General features: G+C 37.1%; 1 protein-coding gene across 3 annotated transcripts in view; it reads right to left on the bottom strand.

Moving 5' to 3' along the window:
- The window catches only part of LOC126235981 (integrin beta-PS-like), a 251,926-nt gene extending 232,848 nt beyond the window's left edge, over positions 1–19,078 (bottom strand). For all 3 annotated transcript variants that reach the window (XM_049944961.1, XM_049944960.1, XM_049944963.1), the window contains exon 1: positions 18,877–19,078. In XM_049944961.1, the coding sequence (XP_049800918.1) occupies positions 18,877–19,032 (156 nt within the window). In that variant the 5' untranslated portion in view covers positions 19,033–19,078. The remainder of the gene's footprint in view (positions 1–18,876) is intronic.
- Positions 19,079–22,183: the final 3,105 nt, after the last annotated feature.

The following is a 22,183-nucleotide window of genomic DNA, read 5'->3' as shown; positions in this document are numbered from 1 at the left end:
ACGAGGCTGTTATCAAATAAAACAGATAGTGGACACAGTTGCCTAATAATAATGCACAGTAATGTATACAGCTAACACTGTGTAATTATCACCATAATATTAATAGGGCAACAGCCTTGAAACATTATTTTACAGTTGATTGATATGTGTGAACTGCACTTTGATCAAGGTGGATCACAGTGATAAGACATATGAAATTACTCCTACATCAATATACTAATGTTGTGTGTATGAATGCTGACAGCAGATTTGTTACATAGTTTTAGTTCATATGCTAGCTCATGCAGGATTGAAGATTTTGGGGTGGGGTTTGCCTTATAGAGAGTGACATACGGACATTTCAATATTTTGGAAACTACATAACAGTTTGAAAAACTGCCAGGTTATATTTTACTTGCTGGACTGAACTGTATTCTCAAATAATAATTTAGTTTACAAAATAAACAGTTAATTAACAAAGAAAAAATGACAGAAAATTTTGTGTGTCTACACTGAGAATTCGCTGATTATAAGTATGACAGCAATATTTAGATTTATAATGATTTATGTTAATTTCAGCAACTTCTTAATTAATTAATGGAGGGTCCCATTCAGCCAAGGAAAATTAGGGCAACAACAGTATAGTGGTAAAAGCTGAAATCTACCAATCATATGGCTAATACAATAGAAATTTTGGATGTGTATGATCTTCAATATTAATTGTTTAGTAAGTTAATGAGTTTCAGAAAAACTGAAACATGCTACCATAAAGTCTGGATGTTGATCTTTCTAGTAGATAGTGTTAATATTTCTAAGGCTACCTATTAGCTCAACTCATATCTACTCTTACACATATTTACCATAGGTTCAATTATTCATTACCTTTAACATTTCCAGTAAAAATACACTACTCCAGTCAGTGGATCAAAAATTACCATAGGATTTGGGCATAAACAGAATGTATAAGATGTGAATAGGCATTATTTAGATGACATTTAAGAAAGAGAACAATTTAAGTTTTTACAGGAAAAAAATCATGACAGATGGTGTAGTTCCAGCTTGCTATTTTATAATCCAGGAAGCAATATAAATGTGTATATAGGGATACATTGCTATTCATATAAAAGATGGCATGCAGAAAATGATTATATCCATCTTCTGCACAATGCTTCTTTTATTCACTGAGCAGTGTCTTTTTGCAAGTACTACTTTCATTTGCATTCATTTTACTTTATTATTTTTCACCAGAAGGTTAAGAAGATTTGCACGTACTTTATACTGGGCTTTGCCAGATTCATACACTCCCTCTATTCTTGTTGGAAATATTACTGTGGGGATCAAGCCATAGATGGAAATTTTCAATGTCTGATTCCTCGATCAGAACTAACTCAGATGAAATCATTTCTGAAATAACTATGGATAGATTAATAATAATAATAATAATAATAATAATAATAATAATAATAATAATAATAATAATTTTATTGTTGTTCAGCTGATTACAGCAATAGACAAAGTCAAGAGCATATATTTCTACATAAACTAATATGTCGATGTAAATTGGTTTACATAAACAGGTACACGTTAGAATACAGTATTTTCATCTCCAAAGAATTAATCAATGGTGTAAAATGGATTGTTCACTAGTAGCTTGTATAATTTAGCTTTAAAGATATTTACAGACAGTTCTTTAAAGTCACCACTTAATCTATTAAACATCCTTAGTCCAAGAACTAGGTAAGAGTTATGCGATTTTGATAATATATGATATGGTACGTCTACAGATGTTCTGTTTCTAGTATTATGGCTATGAATATCACTTCTCAACACAAAATTAGACACATTGTTTCTAATGTACATTAAAACATTGTAGATGAATAAGTTTACTACTGTAAGACACTGCAATTTAATAAACAGAGGTTTACAATGTTCTGTTTAATCAGAATCCGTTATTATTCTTATTACTTTCTTCTGTAAAAGTAAAATGTCATTTACATGACAGCTACTACCCCACAGTAAAATTCCATAAGAGATGATGCTTTGGAAGAAGGCAAAATATGCTGATCTCACATAGTCATTGGGAACATGTCTTTTTAAATTTCTAATTAGAAAAATAACTCTTGAAAGCCTAGCCAATATATTTTTAATGTGTGGTTCCCACATCAATTTATTGTCAATAGTAACACCTAAAAATTTAACAGTTTGTAATTCCTGGTAGTTAGGAATCTCTTTGAGTCTAAAGTAAAGTGTCTGGGTTTTGTTTTCATTTAGCAAGAAGCCATTAGCTTTGAACCATAATGAGGACTGAGCAAGGGTATTTTCGGTCAGTGTTTTCAGTGTACCTAGATCAGAGCTTTTATGTAGAAAAGTTGTGTCATCAGCATACAATATTGTATGAGAATTTATGAATAAGGGCAGGTCATTAATCATTAGTATAAACAGTAAAGGTCCAAGCACCGACCCTTGAGGCACTCCGTACCTAACATCAACCAAATTTGATTTCTCCCTACCAATGCACACAACTTGTTGACGGTTCTCTAGAAAAGACCTGAACATATTTATACTGTTGTCATCAAAACCATAGTAAACTAGCTTATTCAGCGCAGTGTCATGCTCTACACAGTCAAAGGCTCTGCTCAGGTCACAAAATGTAACCTGGGCATAGTCCCTAGCCTCGAACACATCTAGGACTAATTTTAGGAGGGAGTCCATTGCATCCGTTGTGGATTTACCTTTCCTAAATCCAAACTGTTTATCTCTAATTATATTTAGTTTACCCAAGTAGGCACTAACTTGCTCATACATAATCGTTTCTAAAATTTTTGAAAAAACTGGGGTTATGGATATAGGTCTGTATCTAGCAGGACAGTTCTTTTCCCCTTTTTTGTATATGGGCACAACTCTAGAAATTTTTAGTATGTCAGGGAACTTACTTTCAACTAGGCATTTGTTAACACAAGAGGTTAAAGGATAAATCACACAATCAATAACATCTTTCAACAAATTACATGACATATCATAGTAATCAACACTAACTGAAGGTTTGAAATTTTTCACTATTTTTAGGATATTATTTGGGCTCACTTCTGTGAAAGTGAAGGTGCTTGGGGGAAGCTTTTCAAAGCAGCTGTCCATAATACTAAGTGCATTTTCAGGTGGTTTGATTATTGAACTACTAATTTCTTCAATGGACTGAATGCAATATTTATTAAATTCTTCTGGGGTAATGGCAATTTCCTCTTTGTGTTTAGTGTGTGCAATGGAGTTTATTACACTCCAGGCCTTCTTGCATTTATTGTTAGATTTTTCAATGTTTACTATGTTATGCAGTTTCTTTGCTTCATTTATTGCCTTCCAATACTTGCATTTAGCTTTAGCATACAGGTCTTTATACAGTTCTGATTTACTGGTTTTGTACAGACTAGAATACAGTATAACAGTATTTTTCAGTTGCCCCAACTGTGGAGTATACCATTCCTTCGTTTTCCTTTTCTTGTAATTACTACTAATATTCACTGTACATTTTTTCAGAGGGATGTTATTTTCAAATACATTTAAAAAGATGGAGAAAAACTTTGTGAATACAATATCAGCTGAACAGTGTTGAAGCCTAATAAAACATGTGTCCCAACTGAAATAAGTGAGGGCATGTCTAAACCTATCCATCCTCTCTCTGCTCACTGGTCTAGTAATCACAGTTTTAGATTCTGGTTTGGTGCAGTCTGAAGTTACATTATTAAGACTAAGATATACTGCATCATGGTCTGAGAAAGGGAAATTAATTACATCAGTAGACATACAATTTCTCTTAATATTTGTAAATATATTGTCTAGACAGGATGAGCCTCTGGTAGGTTTGCAGTTAACATAGTACAGATTAAATTGTCGAAGCAAATTTTTGAGCTCTATCACAGTTTTTCTGTCCTGCAGGACATCAAAACTTGAATTGATATCCCCTCCAATGACAACATTGTATTTTTTCCATTTCGGTATACATATGTACATTAAGAGTTCCTCAAGTTTCTCCAGAAACTACTACTACCATTAGCTTAGAGTAGTTTAGATTAGATTAGATTCAGTTTTTATTCCATAGACCCAAAAATGAGATGATTCTCATGGGCAAGGAACAAGTATAACATAAAACATTTGAATATAATACTCACTTCTCTGTTCATTTGTCAGGAGATTGTAAGCCTTTTTGTGTGAAGCCAGGCTAGTAAGAGTGTGTGATTAAGCTGTATTCGTTAACTGAGCATGTTGCCATTGTTGAAGTGTTCATTTACACTGGATCTTTTGTGAAAACAAAGAATTTGTTTCAGGAGAAATTTCCAGGATGCTCTGTGCGAACAAAAAGCCATACAGGAATTGACTGAAAAGTAGCGGTGTACAGGATCAGTTCAAAATGCTCCCAGGAACAGTCCACCAACTGTCTGCTCATCTTAATAAAAGAGGCAGGTGTAGGAGATAATGAAAAGAAGTCGTCATAAGTCAACCAGGACATTGAGTCAACAGGTTCATGCGAGTGAGAGAAGTTGCACACATGTGTTAAGGGGACTGAAGTTAAAACTATACTGGGTAAGTGTTTTGCATAACTGACAAAGCCTTACCTGCAGAAGAGAGTGCACTTCTGTTCATGGCTGTTGGTAAATGTTGCCAGTGGTGTCTTGGGCCCCCTTAAGGCTCATAATGAGTGACAAGGTGTGGTTCCACCTGTCTGGGTCCATAAATTCCCAAAACAATAGGTATTGGTCAGCAGAAAATCAACATGAGATCCACCAGATACCCTTGCATAATGAGAGGATTGGTGTCCAGTGTGCTGTTTCCACCACAAGCGTTATGGGCCCCATATTCTTTGAGACAACAGTGGACAGTAGCATGTATTTGGGTATCCTAGAGGAGTTTTATTCAAACTTGACAGAAGAGCAGTGACAGAGTTCGTTGACTTTGCGGGTTGGTTTTACATGCTGCCCCTTGTATGTATTGAGCTACTGGCTGAAAATAGTACTTGCTACAAATTTCATTAAGGAATAAATACACTGAGAGGCAGTGGTTAGAACAACCAGTTCTTTGAACAGGTTTCTACATGATGTCCTTGAATTTACACCACAAATGAATCTTATTACATGCTTTTGCACTCTTAAAAACTTTTCCTCAGATTGACAACTTATTGCAGAACATGATCCCATATGACACAATACAAAGAAAGTAAGCAAAGTATGCAAGTTTTTTCTATATTTATATCTCCCAGATCTGACATGATTCTCACTGCAAATACAGACTTGATTAGGTGCTTCAGTAATTCTGTGGTATGCTCTTCCCAAGTAAATTTACTATCGAGTTGTAATCCCATAATTTTGACAGTGTCAACCTCTTTGATCCACTTGTCTTCTATGTTATACAAATGCCAGAAGCAAATCTCTTACAAGTTCTGAACTGCATACAGTGGGTGTTTGTGTAATAGCTAAACAACAACTTCCCAATATCACACCTTTTTATTTTTTTCTGATTATTAATTTGTATGAATGTTTTCTTTTACTCATTAGTAATAAGAAATTTGTACATTGGCACAGAAGATGGCAAAGATAGCCTTTTAAAATTATTTTTGTAACAGAAGAGCAATGTCAAGAGAATAGTCAATTTTTTTTAAGAACTTTTGTTTCAGTCTCACTGGAGAGTACTTATGTTTAAGATCTCACATAAAAAGGAAATTTAATTTTTACTCATGTGTCAACGATGTGTTTAGTGAATGATATGTGTGTATACAAATGCAAGCAAAATTATATATTAAAAGTTATCACAGCCACAAGAATATTATTATCTATTACACCAAGATTGTTCATGAGCATGACTTTTGCCTGCAGTCAGAAGAGGCAGTAATTTCTTCTATCCTGCAAGACATCTTAAAATACACTCCTGGAAATTGAAATAAGAACACCGTGAATTCATTGTCCCAGGAAGGGGAAACTTTATTGACACATTCCTGGGGTCAGATACATCACATGATCACACTGACAGAACCACAGGCACATAGACACAGGCAACAGAGCATGCACAATGTCGGCACTAGTACAGTGTATATCCACCTTTCGCAGCAATGCAGGCTGCTATTCTCCCATGGAGACGATCGTAGAGATGCTGGATGTAGTCCTGTGGAACGGCTTGCCATGCCATTTCCACCTGGCGCCTCAGTTGGACCAGCGTTCGTGCTGGACGTGCAGACCGCGTGAGACGACGCTTCATCCAGTCCCAAACATGCTCAATGGCGGACAGATCCGGAGATCTTGCTGGCCAGGGTAGTTGACTTACACCTTCTAGAGCATGTTGGGTGGCACGGGATACATGCGGACGTGCATTGTCCTGTTGGAACAGCAAGTTCCCTTGCCGGTCTAGGAATGGTAGAACGATGGGTTCGATGACAGTTTGGATGTACCGTGCACTATTCAGTGTCCCCTCGACGATCACCAGTGGTGTACGGCCAGTGTAGGAGATCGCTCCCCACACCATGATGCCGGGTGTTGGCCCTGTGTGCCTTGGTCGTATGCAGTCCTGATTGTGGCGCTCACCTGCACAGTGCCAAACACGCATACGACCATCATTGGCACCAAGGCAGAAGCGACTCTCATCGCTGAAGACGACACATCTCCATTCGTCCCTCCATTCACGCCTGTCGCGACACCACTGGAGGCGGGCTGCACGATGTTGGGGCGTGAGCGGAAGACGGCCTAATGGTGTGCGGGACCGTAGCCCAGCTTCATGGAGACGGTTGCGAATGGTCCTCGCCGATACCCCAGGAGCAACAGTGTCCCTAATTTGCTGGGAAGTGGCGGTGCGGTCCCCTACGGCACTGCGTAGGATCCTACGGTCTTGGCGTGCATCCGTGCGTCGCTGCGGTTCGGTCCCAGGTCGACGGGCACGTGCACCTTCCGCCGACCACTGGCGACAACATCGATGTACTGTGGAGACCTCACGCCCCACGTGTTGAGCAATTCGGAGGTACGTCCACCCGGCCTCCCGCATGCCCACTATACGCACTCGCTCAAAGTCCGTCAACTGCACATACAGTTCACGTCCACACTGTCGCGGCATGCTACCAGTGTTAAAGACTGCGATGGAGCTCCGTATGCCACGGCAAACTGGCTGACACTGATGGCGGCGGTGCACAAATGCTGCGCAGCTAGCGCCATTCGACGGCCAACACCGCAGGTCCTGGTGTGTCCGCTGTGCCGTGGGTGTGATCATTGCTTGTACAGCCCTCTCGCAGTGTCCGGAGCAAGTATGGTGGGTCTGACACACCGGTGTCAATGTGTTCTTTTTTCCATTTCCAGGAGTGTATATATGTGCTAATTATCAAGATTTGGTGGATGGACTGTATGATCAGCAACCACAGAAAATTAGAGGTAAATTAATGATATCAGTGAAACCTAATAGTGACTTCTATTAAATATATATGTGAATAATCTAACAATTGATTTTTTGTTAAGCACCAAGTTTGCTACAAAATCAGACATTCTAAAAATCTCCGTGGGCAGAGTAAGAAAAATTCTCCCGTATATATTATTCATTTTTGTGACTTCAGTATTTGTACATTGCATTGTATTTTTCTTCTGCTACAACGAAAACTGTTCATAGCACCAATTTAGTTTCAACAACAATCCATGCTTTAATTCCAGTACTGCAAGTAGTAGTTATCTCTCATTATATAAATTTCATGCCAATTCATACTCTTTGTGTTAGCTGTTGCGCTCCCTCCCAGCATGGTTATTCCAAAAACGACCAACAGACTAACACATCTTTTCAAAGTTTAATGACTGTGAATTAGCTTTAAACCATTTGATTAGCATCCATTTATAAATCTGTACTTGACTTGCTATTTATTGCAATGTTTGTATCATCTGCAAACAAAACAACCTTAGCAACTGGCAATGTAACAGACAAGAGGTCATTAAAGTATACAAGAAAAAGCAATGGACTCATGATGGAACTTTGAGGAACACCATATGTAATTAATTTCCAGTCAGATGAAGAGTGATTGCTCACTCCACAGATATTTTGCGACAACACTCTTTGTCTCCTGTTAGTTAGGTATGACCCGCACCATTATACCCTAATTTACTTAAGAGAATGCTGTGATCCACATAGTCAAAGGCTTTTGACCATTCACAGAAAATGCCAGTAGCCTCTGATTTGTTGTCTAATAAATGAAGTACACCCTCACTGTGCATGTGGAAAGCCTTCTCTATATCACCTTTGGGGAAACCAAACTGTGACTGGGACAATATATTGTTTGCAGTTAGATGCTTAAGAAGACACTTAAACACAACCTTTTCTAATATTTTTGAAAAAGCTGGCAAAAGAGAAACTGATCGATAGTACAGTTATTTACCAAATATTTATAGTAACTCTTATTAGCATTCACTCTAATTACTCAATCAAACTTAAAACATTTCTTGTTGGAGGCCCATACACTGTCAGCATTGATAGCTTGTATGCTTCCAAGTCTGTAATTTAAGTACTGCATTCAAAGAGCTATTCAATGTACTACCAATTTAAGTTTACAGCCAAAGAATTTTATTCCACTTTTTGCATACATAACCAGTCCCTTTTACTCTCATTATAACTAATTACTGGCATCCTAACTTATATCCACCTAGGTGCACCTGTCCAATTTCTGTGACTTCCAATTGATGTTCTGTTATGCACTGCACATCTGCCGAAATATTTTACACTTTTCAGTTTTCTGTAGTGACAGATGTGCACAACATTCTTCCTTAAAGTTTTTATGTTCTAATAGAATAGTCCAAATATACTATGAACGTTACTCCTTGTGTTATCAGAGCTGCTATTTTTGGTTTCTCCACTGACTGGCACAACTGTATCTATAGTTGTTCAGCAGCTATGTCTTTCAGAAAAAAATACCCCAAAAATGCCTATAGAAAATAATGGAAATCACAGGAATTGGACAGAAACTGCTCTGGTTACCCTGAATGCTTGTATAAATTATTTGCGCAAGTTTAATCTCACAGGGAGCATTCAGAGGTAGACCATGCAATGTTGAAGTCTGGGAAGAGCTTTTTATTGTCAACATCAGCACTAAGACACATCAGCCAAGAAAGCCAGAGAAAAACAGTGGGTAGACAGTGTAGGTTATCTCCATGCACTGATAATGCCAGCAGAATTCTTAACAGTGGGACACAACTTGGACTGGACAACATGGAGATCAATGAACAGATTACCTACAGGCAATGGCAAATCTAAGGACAACCTAATGAAACGGGGATACTTACAAGGGCCAATACTGTGTGCATGTGGAGAAATACAGACAACAAAACATCTGTATCAGCAGATATGTTTCCCTGATCCTAGCAACAAGGAGGAGTTATTCACAGCATAAGAAAATGCTGTAACAGTTGCTTTTTATGAGCAATGACTGTTTGATTTTAATTTCGTATTTGTGTATGCATAAATTCCTTTTATTTCCTTACCTGAAATCATTAATTTATAGAATCCTATGAGTATGCTCCTGATTCAAGTAAATAAATTTGGGGCGTAAAGAGTGGCACACCTTCACATCAGTGTGAGTTATTAAAAATTCAAGGAACATACACATTTTGTCAGAAATATGTATTTCTAGCAACAGACTTCATGTTATATGGAATGTACTGAAATAAGAGACAGAAATCAGCCATACAACAGGATAACATCACAATTAAATTCAATGGAAAGCTACAAATGATTAGTCACAGGAAGCAAATATGTTTAACAGTCATTTGTTAAAAATAGTAGAAAATATAGGGACAAACAGTTCAAGAGAAAAATCACAGCAACTCTCATAAAATTCACTCATATGAGTGTATCACCAACTTCTCATTGTAAAATTTAAAAAATTATACAGTCACTCAAAAATAAGAGCTCATCTGGATTTGATGGTGTCTCCTACAGAGGACTAAAGATTTGTTCCTATGTAATATGCCATGTTTCACATGAAATATGTATCACTAACAAAAGGAATTTTTCCAGAGAGACTGAAATACACCATTGTTAAACACCTCTATAAGAAAGGTGATAGGATAGATGTCTATAACTACCAACCTGTTTCACTGACGACATCTTTTTCAAAAATTTTTGAGGAGGTGACACATTATTGAACAGAATCCCACTTGAGCAACAATAATTTCTTCAGTAAACCACAGATTGGATTTCAGAAGAGTTGCTTCATAAAGAGTACCATTTACACCTTTACTCAGCAAACTTTATACACATTAAATAGCAGCAGTTGGTATCATCTGTGACCTATCTAAGGTGTCTGATTGTGTGAATTACAACATTCTCCTAGATAAACTGGGGTTTTGTGGGTTGATGGTATAGCCAACCAATGGATAATGTTATATATATAAATCTGAAAAGAATGAAGAAAGTTGCATCTAGTCATTGAAGCAATGTAATCAGGGAAGATTATTCTGCTGGGGAGAAATCATGAATGGAGTTCCTCAATCATAAGTCCACTATTGTTCCTCAAATATGTAAATGATTTTCCATCTATTAAACAACAAGCAGAACTAGCACTAGTTTTGTAATCAATGCAAGCATACATACAGCAACAGAAGAAACAGTAAACAATGTTATTATCAGCACCATTGACTGGTTTTCTGCAAATGGTCTCATTCTCAATTTTAAAGTGACACAGCATATTCAGTTCTGTACATCTAGGTGTACTACACCAATGACAAGTATAACACATGGTGAAGAAATAATAAATAGGGTTGAAACTTCAAAATTCCTAGGTGTCCATATCTATCAGAATTTAAACTGGAAAAATCACATTTTGGAACTCCTAAAACAACTTAGTTCAGGCACATTTGCACTTAGAATCATTTCAGATCTTGAGAAGAAACAAATCAGTAAGCTGACACATTTTGCATATTTTCATTCAATAATGTCATATGGAATAATGTTCCAGGATAACTTATCTTTAAGAAAGAAAGTTTTCATTGCTCAAAACCATGCTGTAAAAATAATATGTCAAGACACAAAGAAATTAAAGACATTAGTTGTCAGTGGGTATTGATTTATATCAATGGTGCAAGAATGGAAATTTGTGCCAGACCAAAATTTGAAACCAGACCTCCTGCCTACAAGGCAGATCTGCTGACCACTACGTCATTCAGACAGAGTGGCCACTGCAACTGCATGGATTACCCTAGCACGTCTCCTGTCAGACCCAGATCCTCAACTTATACCACACACTACTAATTTGTGGTCCCGCTTATTGTCTTTCAGACATGTCTAAAAGAACAGACACCACATATAAAATAATACATGGTGTTTATCCATGTTCATCATGTAGACATCTGTTTAAGGAGTCATGGAATTTGTTGTAAATAATCCATTGGTTTAGAACAATGATTTACATAATTACGAGGGTGGTTTGAAAAGTTCTCAGAATGGAATAGAAATAAAGTATTTACATCAATGAAACTTTTGTTTTATTTTTCAATGTAGTCTCCTTGCAGATTAATGCACTTGGTCCAATGATGTTCCAGTGCCTTGATCCCATCTCAAAATGAGTTTCCTCCAGGTTGCGAAATAGTTGTCAACTCTGGCTATCAATTCTTCGTTTGAAGGGAATCTTCATCCACCAAGAAAAATTTTCAGTTTTGGGAAGAGATGGAAGTCTTACAGAGTCACATCAGATGAATAAGGTCAATGTAGCAACAATTCATACCTCAGTTGGTGTAATTTTGCCATGGCGACAGCATATGTGTGCGGGCACATCGAGAGTTGTGGCACGCGTCTTGCAGATAATTATTTCAATTCTAATTCTTCAATTAAAATGTGCTATACCTTTGCAGTTCACATCTCAAGCATGAGCAATTTCACGCACTTTCAATCGGCAGTCCTCCATGACCATTTTGTGCACTTTTGCACTGATTTCTGGAGTAGTGACATATCTTGGCCGATCACTGCCCAGATCATCATCCAAGCAATCTTGAGCCAATTTAAATTCATTTGTCCACTTGGCAACAGTTGAATATGAAGGAGCAGAATCCCCCAGTGTATTCTGGAAATCAGCATGAATGTCCTTTACTTTCATACCTTTCCTTACGAAGTACTTAATCACTGCTCGAATCTCGATTTTTTTCATCTTCGCAAATCACTATGCGGGAACAACAACAGAGCCATGTCACTGCTACAGCTATCTTCCAAGAGCACTGACATGGCACGTGTTTACAGGCGACAGTCCAATGAATATCACATGAACAACTCGTAGCACTAGCGCTGACCTCTCATGGTTATTCCAAGAACTTTTCAAACCACCCTCGTACAATAACAGGAAAAAATGACATTCATTACTCCACATTAAGGTTATCTCTAGCACAAAAGGATGTCCATAATGTTCTAACTAAAATTTTTGGCCACTTACCCAATGACATAAAATGTCTGACAGATGTCAAAGTTGAACTTGAAAACAAACTGAGAAAGTTTCTCCTTGACAACTCCTTTTACTCCACAGAAAACTTCCATTATAGTAATGTGGAAAAGATGCCCCATCCCAAATAGTCACTGTATGCGGTTCTTCACCAAGATCTTTCTCCAGAGAGCCTAAACTGCATGTGTCATCACTGAGCTCTACACTTGGCACTTGGCTTCAAAGTACTAGTTACCTAGTATTCCCTACCCAGGGAGTTCTGTACAGACTCGTACATTCCCTTCCCGTGACTAATCCCTAACTGAAGGACCTTCTGGGTCCTTTTAACACTCTGATAGCCATAGCTTGCATTTTTTCCCCTATTTTGTCAGAATGTTCCTGCTCTTTTTGGTTTGTCAAAACACTTTTGTGATAAGCACTACTACTTAGTGCCAAATGTCAGTCATATTTGCATTCAGGGTCATTACTTCACAGGTTGCAACATGAAAAATACATAGGCAGTCTTCATACTGCAAATATCTTCTCACAACTCTGTGACAGTTTCCACAATGAGATATTGTGATTACTTGACATTTTGCTGCTTTATTTAATCAAAGAGACTGGTTTATGAGTTTATTTATGGAAGAAACATGCTTGTGTGATACACAAATGTTAGTGGGTTATCTGAATGTCGGGATAGTAAATATTTTTCGATGAAAGAAGTGGTTTCCCATACATGATTTATCTGGCACTGCAGTAGAGACTGTTTTTAGGTCAGTCATTCGAAGACACAAAATTGTTTTCAAGTCACTGATGATCTACTTTGGATGAGATAAGAATCAATTGATTCTCTTCTTTGAATTAGATTACAATTTAACTGATTTTATTACTTAAATTAAACTTATTACTTATATTAAACTCCTGCCTAAGCAATTTAATAAAACATAAACACACACAGTCACTTGTATAAAAGATCTACCTCCTCACTACAATTTTATGGCAATTCTTATGTGATTATTTTTTCCCACTAGCCAAGAGATTGGAGAAAGTGCAGCTCACTCTTGTTGAAGGAGAGTTGACAGATAATATCACATAGTTATAGACCTCCATCACTAATATCAACCTGTAGCAGAATTATGGAACATGTTGAAAGCTCAAACATAACACAGGGAAAAGAAATCATGCCTAGAAAAATCTATATGGGTTCTGTAAGCAGGGATCTTGCAAAACATGGCCTGGTCTGTTTTTCTATGAAAACAAGAGTGACACTATTATGAAAAGGAAAGTTGCTACTCATCATATAGTGGAGATGCTGAGTCGCAGACAGGCACAACTCACACATACGACCGCAGTGTTGGGCAACTGAAACCACATTGCCTCACTAAAATTGTGGTTCCAGTTGCCTGAGAATGCGGTCGTCTGTGTGAGTTACGTTTGCATTTTTGTGTGTGTGTGTGTGTGTGTGTGTGTGTGTGTGTGTGTGTGTGTGTGTGTGTGTGTGTGTGTGTTGTTGATGAAGGCCTTCATGGTTGAAAGCTTTATTTATTTGTGACAGTCTTTTTGTTGTACCTATCTGCGACTCAGCATCTCTGCTTTTCATAATCTTGTTACTTTCCATCCTGGATTTTCCAAAATAAGAGTGACATAGACAAAGATAACCATGCTGATGCCTTGTTACTGGACTTTCAGAAGGCACTCAACACAATTTTGCACTATCATTTAGTGAATAAAATACAAGCTTACTAAATATCAGACCATATTTATGATTGGATTCAGAATTTCCTAGCAGACAGAACTCAACATGTTGTTCTTAATGAGCAGAAAGGTACAGATAGAAAGGTATTTTTAATTTATCTCAAGAAACTGTGTAGTGCTGTTATTATTTACTTTAAATATAAATGATCTAGTAGATAGCATTGGAAGCCGCATGAGGCTGTTCACGGATGATGCTGTTTCTATAGGCATGTTGCAAATCAGAAGACTATAGTGAAATGCAGGAAGACCTGTGGAAGATTTATGAGTGGTGCCAGATCTGGCAGTTGACACTGAATGTAAACAATGAAATGTGTTGTACTTAAATAGGTGAAGAGACTCATTGCTGTTTGATTGTGGTATCAGTGACTAACAGCTGCAAAAAGAAACAGCCATAAGATACCTAGGAGTAGCTGTCTGGAGTGACTGGAACAACCACATATCTACATCTACATCTACATCTACATGATTACTCTGCAATTCACATTTAAGTGCTTGGCAGAGGGTTCATCAAACCACAATCATACTATCTCTCTACCATTCCACTCCCGAACAGCACGCGGGAAAAACGAACACCTAAACATTTCTGTTGAGCTCTGATTTCTCTTATTTTATTTTGATGATCATTCCTACCTATGTAGGTTGGGCTCAACAAAATATTTTCACATTCGGAAGAGAAAGTTGGTGACTGGAATTTCGTAAATAGATCTCGCCGCGACGAAAAACGTCTTTGCTTTAATGACTTCCATCCCAACTCGCGTATCATGTCTGCCACACTCTCCCCCACATTACGTGATAATACAAAATGAGCTGTCCTTTTTTGCACCCTTTCGATGTCCTCCGTCAATCCCACCTGGTAAGGATCCCACACCGCGCAGCAATATTCTAACAGAGGACGAACGAGTGTAGTGTAAGCTGTCGCTTTAGTAGACTTGTTGAATCTCCTAAGTGTCCTGCCAATGAAACGCAACCTTTGGCTCGCCTTCCCCACAATATTGTCTATGTGGTCTTTCCAACTGAAGTTGTTCGTAATATTAACACCCAGGTACTTAGTTGAATTGACAGCCTTGAGAATTGTAGTATTTATCGAGTAATCGAATTCCAACGGATTTCTTTTGGAACTCATGTGGATCACCTCACACTTTTCGTTGTTTAGCGTCAACTGCCACCTGCCACACCATACAGCAATCTTTTCTAAATCGCTTTGCAACTGATACTGATCTTCGGATGACCTTACTAGACGGTAAATTACAGCATCATCTGTGAACAACCTAAGAGAGCTGCTCAGGTTTTCACCCAGGTCATTTATATAGATCAGGAACAGCAGAGGTCCCAGGACGCTTCCCTGGGGAACACCTGATATCACTTCAGTTTTACTCGATGATTTGCCATCTATTACTACGAACTGAGACCTTCCTGACTGGAAATCACGAATCCAGTCGCACAACTGAGACGATACCCCATAGGCCTGCAGCTTCATTAGAAGTCGCTTGTGAGGAACAGTGTCAAAAGCTTTCCCGAAATCTAGAAATATGGAATCAACTTGAGATCCCCTGTTGATAGCGGCCATTACTTCATGCGAATAAAGAGCTAGCTGTGTTGCACAAGAACGATGTTTTCTGAAACCATGCTGATTACGTATCAATAGATCATTCCCTTCAAGGTGATTCATAATGTTTGAATACAGTATATGCTCCAAAACCCTACTGCAAACCGATGTCAATGATATAGGTCTGTAGTCCGATGGATTACTCCTACTACCCTTCTTAAACACTGGTGTGACCTGCGCAATTTTCCAATCTGTAGGTACAGATCTATCGGTGAGCGAGCAGTTGTATATGATTGCTAAGTAGGGAGCTATTGCATCAGCGTAATCAGAAAGGAACCTAATCGGTATGCAATCTGGACCTGAAGACTTGCCTGTATCAAGCTATTTGAGTTGCTTCGCAACCCCTAAGGTATCTACTTCTAAGAAACTCATGCTAGCAGCTGTTCGTGTTTCAAATTCTGGAATATTCCATTCATCTTCCCTGGTGAAAGAATTTTGGAAAACTGTGTTCAATAACTCCACTTTAGCGGCACAGTCGTCGGTAACAGTACCATTGGCACTGCGCAGCGAAGGTATTGACTGCGTCTTGCCACTTGTGTACTTTACATACAACCAGAAATTCTTCAGATTTTCTACCAAATTCCAAGACAATGTTTCGTTGTGGAACCTATTAAAGGCATCTCACATTGAAGACCTAGCCAAATTTCACGCATCTGTAAATTTTAGCCAATCTTCGGGATTTTGCATTCTTCTGAACTTGGCATGCTTTTTCCGTTGCCTCTGCAACAGTGTTCGGACCTGTTTTGTGTACCATGGGGGATCAGTTACATCTCTTACCAATTTATGAGGTATGAATCTCTCAATTGCTGTTGCTACTATATCTTTGAATTTGAGACACATCTCGTCTACATTTGTATAGTCAGTTCGGAAGGAAAGGAGATTGTCTCTTAGGAAGGCTTCTAGTGAAACTTTATCTGCTTTTTTAAATAAAATTATTTTGCGTTTGTTTCTGGTGGATTTGGAAGAAACTGTATTGAGCCTAACTACAACGACCTTGTGATCACTAATCCCTGTATCAGTCATGATGCTCTCTATCAGCTCTGGATTGTTTGTGGCTAAGAGGACAAGTGTGTTTTCGCAACCATTTACAATTCGCGTGGGTTCGTGGACTAACTGCTCGAAATAATTTTCGGAGGAAACATGCTGTATTACACATAAATCTCATTGCAAATGCCAAGCTCACATCTGATGGAAGAGGATTAAGGAAATGTTATTCATCCATGAAATAAGAGACTTATAAAATATTCAAAGGATTGATTCTTGTGTAGTGCTCATCATTCTAAGCCCTTGCCAGATTGGATTAACAGAAGAGAAGGAGAAAGAGAGAGAGAGAGAGAGAGAGAGAGAGAGAGAAGGTTCAGTGAAGAGTAGCATGTTTTTTACAGGATAGTTTAGTCACACCAAGAGCATTATGGAGATGCTCAACAAACTCCAGTGGCAGACATTACAAGAGAGGTGTTGTGCATGATGGAGAGGTTTAACACTAAAATTCTGAGAAGCATGTGTTTCAAGAAGTCTTTGATACTGTATTACTTCCATCCATATGTTAAACAAAATGGCCATTAGGTAAAAATCAGAGAAATTGTAGCCCATACAAAGGTTTATCAACACTTGTTCTCCCATGCTCTATTCACAAATGGAAGAGGAAAGGGAGGAAAATGACAGTGGTACAAGAAGTATTCTCTGACACACACTATAACGTGGCCTCTAGAGTATAAATGATGAAGTAGATATTTAATAAACCTAGGAGTCATGTCTCACCAAATCTCCCCCCACCCCCCACCCCCCACCCCCCGCCCATCTTTTCATCCAACATAAGATGTGTTATTTTATAGATACTTTATTCTTTTTATCAAATACATTAAAACTAACATCTGCCAACTGCATATTAGGAAAGAACACCCTTTAAAAAGTGGGCACTTCATAGTGTGGACACAACACCACGCTTTTTCTCATTAGTATATCCCATGATTTTCTTAGGATATGTAGGTACTGATTAGCAACAATATGTATTTTCATTTTAGCACATATTTTGTGTGAAGATTAAAGGAGGCCTCTTTTCATGAAGACCTGAAATTTCATATTCATCATTCTTAATCTTATATAAACCAGCTGATCACTGATAATGCTAATTTGGTGGAATTTTCAACTTAAAAGCATGAATATTTAAAAAACAATGACAGTGTTCAGCAGATACATCAAAAATGGCTTTCACTGATAAATAGCATTTACAGATGAAAACCTGAGAGGTCAGTGGTTAGGAAATTGTGTAAAAATGCATATCTATTAACACAGTCTACATTCATGGAGAAAATATAAAAATCTTTAAATAAGGTAATCAATAATTTCAAGCAATTTTCATTTGTTTCATAGCTATTCTCCAAGGTTGAACTTTAATTGTGTTACATAGCTAATTCAATGTCTATTATTGCTTCTGATTCCTTTTATTTTTATACTGGGGATTTACTTCATGATTAGCATTTTTGAGATTGTACAGTAATGGTTGCAGTTCTTGATCACGGCTAGCACTCTAAATTCATACCAGTTTCTTCCTTTCAGAACATAACATTGATTCCAGAAGCTTATCATCATTCCTCACAAGTTCTATTTAAAGTCTGATTAGCTTGTCTTCTGCAGCAATGTATTTACTTTCAAACACTCACTCTAATTTTTTTTTTATTTTTAATTACTTTTTTATTAGGCAGGTAAAAAGCAAATTACTTTAATAACAAGGAAGAAGCTATAAAAAAATAGCAATGTTATATAAAAATGTAAATACATTCAAAGGGGAAAACTGTTAAATTGAAATGGTAAATTAGAAATATGAAAAAAATAATATTATTATTGTGTTAAAATAAGTCAAATATTCCTCCCCACTACTGCTTCAAACATCACTTTAACCCTATATTAATAAACATATCATTTATTTTCTAGCTACATCTTACAAGATACCTACATAGTTCAAATTAAAATGAATGCAAATATATTATGCATGTCATGTGAAAGGATTTGAAAATAACATTTTCATGAGTTCACTAGGTGAAAAAGCATTGCACTGTAAAGTATTTTTCCATAATATGTCAGTCATATCAGAAGTGATGCAATATTCATGAAGATTTGTGTAACTTACAGGCACAGCACACCAAATGCAATGAGGCATCCTTATACAGCTTCTGCAGTCTTCTTGTGACCTACATTTATTTCTGTCATTTGCTGCAACATTTTTTTCCAGAAAATTCAAAATGAATATGAAAATGAGAATGATTGTATTACAAGACAGCTTCATTTTTACACAGTGGCACTGTTACTAGCAAAGACAAGGACACTAGGCTCAAAGAACATTGCAACATCCTGAGGATATGGCCAGACCACTTCCTGTTCATGGAAATAAGAAATGTAGGAAATGACTCTGCACCAACAGTAACATTATATGATACAGTAGGGTATGCTACTTGCTACACGCATGGACAGGCATAAAAGCATATTTTCTCAACATGACCAATTCTGAGATGAATTAGAAAATTAAATTCCTTGTGTTGACTGATTTCCACAGACTTGACAGATCTTAGAAATTACATATTGTAACATGTGAAGCTGCTGCATAATTTATTTTTAATTTAATTTAATTATACAGCACCTTTATGTGTTACAATATGTAATTTTTACAAAATTAAAACTATGCAATATTAAATGTGTCACATACTATCACAACACTAACAGACTCCTTATATTAATTGTTCTTGTGGCATATACATGATAAAATGCTAAATTATTGACATGAAACCCCTTGTATCAAAATGTACCTTGTATCAAAATGTACCTGACATTGTGTAGAATGTTACGTAAAATGCTAATATATCCATGTCAACAAATGCTCTTGAATATGCAAATGAGTACAGTTGTGTAACTGGAAATTTATTTACATGAGTGCAAACATCAAGAGCAGAAATCAATAAACTAAAGAGTATTTATATAATGAAGTAGCAGAAAAATCAGTACCCTCATCAATAAAAATGGCAATAAAACTTGGCCAAACAGAAAAGCAGTTACAGGTGTTACTTTCTAGTAACCTGCTTTTTTGACAAGAATGCTCATTGGCAGCTTTTGCATGGTGAGCTAAATTTCTCAAATTTTCTTAAATAAATAATTTTTGATCTTCAGTTTTGTTTCACTATATTAGTGAGAATACATCTATTATTATATTGTGAAAGCCTTCTGCATAAAATTACTGAAGTGCAGAAAAGATGACAGCTGAAAATATTAATTTTTGAATTAATACAGTGAATACTTTGGATAATTTGTTTAATTATTTCCAGTATCAAAAGTAAATTTTCATAAACCATAATGTCACCTTTATCAATCTATTCTTCCTGGCATTCGGGGAAGCTGTGGGCTCAGTTTCATAAGGAGGCAGCCCAGCATCAGAAAAGATCAGTTTTCAGAAATTACATTATTTGCTGCTTCTTTTCATAATGTTCTCTTTAGTTTACTTTTCCATTATTCTGCACTCTTCATTTACCACTACTCTTTTGCTAATCTTCCACTCTTACATATGATCTGCATTCTGCTTTCCACTTTATTCTTGATTTTAGGGTTGCATGGTGATTTCAATCAGCTGTAAGTTATGCACTGCTACCGTTACTTTCTCTTAAACCAAACTTCAGTATTACGGTACCATCATTATCATTATTACAGTATTACTGAGATTTTTTCCTTCCATGTTTTGATTTACATATACAATATTGCGAAAAGAAAAGTTGCTACTAACCATACAGCAGAGATGCTGAGTTGCAGATAGGCACAACAGAAAGACTGTCAAAAACACTGCTTTGTTCTGTTGTGCCTATCTGTGACTCAGTACCTATGCTAAATGGTGAGTAGCTACTTCCCTTTACATAATATTGTTACATTCCATCCTGGATTTTCCATAGTTTGATTTACATATTCAATTGTTTAGACTCTCTCTTTTTCCTACAGACAGGACTTTCATTGTATTCGCTAAGAAAATGAACTACAATACCAGCACAGACTCACATTACAGAATGCATTCCTGTTAAGCATCATTCAAGATAACAAAGTTTCCTTAGTTCTCCTAAACTCAAACTGTTGCATTGGCTTTGAAACATCAAACATCTCTTCCTAACTGCATGTATAAATTTTAAAAGTATTGTTAAACCTCAGCCAAAGTTACTTATTTCAGAGGTATATTGTCATTGGAAATTCCTTTCTATTCCATATTATTCCAGCTCACAGTTGCACATTTATTAAATACTCTATTCCCTGAGTTTCTGTTCCACCAGATGAACATTTATAAAACCCAGTCCATTTTCCACTAATAAGGCGCATCTACACTCACTAACCACCCCTCCCCTCTCCATCTATAACTCTTTTGTGACTACTATACAGGTGGTTTCCTCGAAACCAACTTGCCAACTTTTTCTTCTGTACACTGTATTTATGAGCTATTCATGTTTTTAGAGATCTAAATACCATTTCCTATATACTGGTACCCACTATTAACAAGTTCATTTTTCTCTCAACATTATATCATCCTTTCTATTGTTTGTTTACAATCTATGCAACTAAAAATAATTCTGTATTTTACAAACTGACCCTACTCACATTTCCATCAAAATAATAAACTGTCTTGCTCAAAATTGGCTATGAGTTTTCCTTGTATATCTATTTTGTTTATAATATCTCGATATCAATTATTCTAGGTAGTTACCTTCAAATCTCTTGTTCATTCCCTTTTTTACCCTTAAATTCCCTCTACCATCATCATTCTTTTCCCTTCTTTCTTCTGACCAGTGTCTCACTCTCTTCTTCCATAAACACTGTCTCTTCTTTAAATTTTCTTTCGTACCTCCGCCCTATGCTACACCCCATATCAGTGCTTCCATATTTCTGTTTTGTTTACTCTCTGTGTTGAAAAGAAAAGCCTTCTCTACATCAACCTGAAAGGAACTACATTTCTGTTTCAAAGCAGAAAGTAGAGGGTGTTCAAGACAAATTATCAAATTGTGGAGCATATGCATTACACAGATGGTACAGCAGTTATAGTACTTATATAGATTGGACATGTAAGCTGAGACATCCTCAAGTTTTACCATTAAACCATGTCACCATATTGTCACATCGAATTAGTTTGCATCTGCAGATGGGCAACCCAGTTACAAGGTTAGCAAAGTGGGCTGCTTCGTGCCTCCCCCAATGAATCGCATCAACGACTTGCACACAAAAATTGACACTTGCCACAACACAAACAAAGCCTGTATTGTGCACCTATAGTGTGAGTTACAAACTGGAGAAATGCTCTGTGAAAGATGGAGAGAGGCAGCAGGCAGCGTCTTGTGGCTCATGGGAGAGTAAGAAGCCATCTGTGGGCTAGCTAGGGCTGCACGTAGAGGAGGCAGGTGGCAGACGGCTGGGCATGC

Source organism: Schistocerca nitens, chromosome 2 (genome assembly GCF_023898315.1).
Source record: "Schistocerca nitens isolate TAMUIC-IGC-003100 chromosome 2, iqSchNite1.1, whole genome shotgun sequence".
Classification (NCBI taxonomy): Eukaryota; Metazoa; Arthropoda; class Insecta; order Orthoptera; family Acrididae; genus Schistocerca; species Schistocerca nitens.
This window is presented reverse-complemented; position numbering and strand designations above follow the sequence as displayed.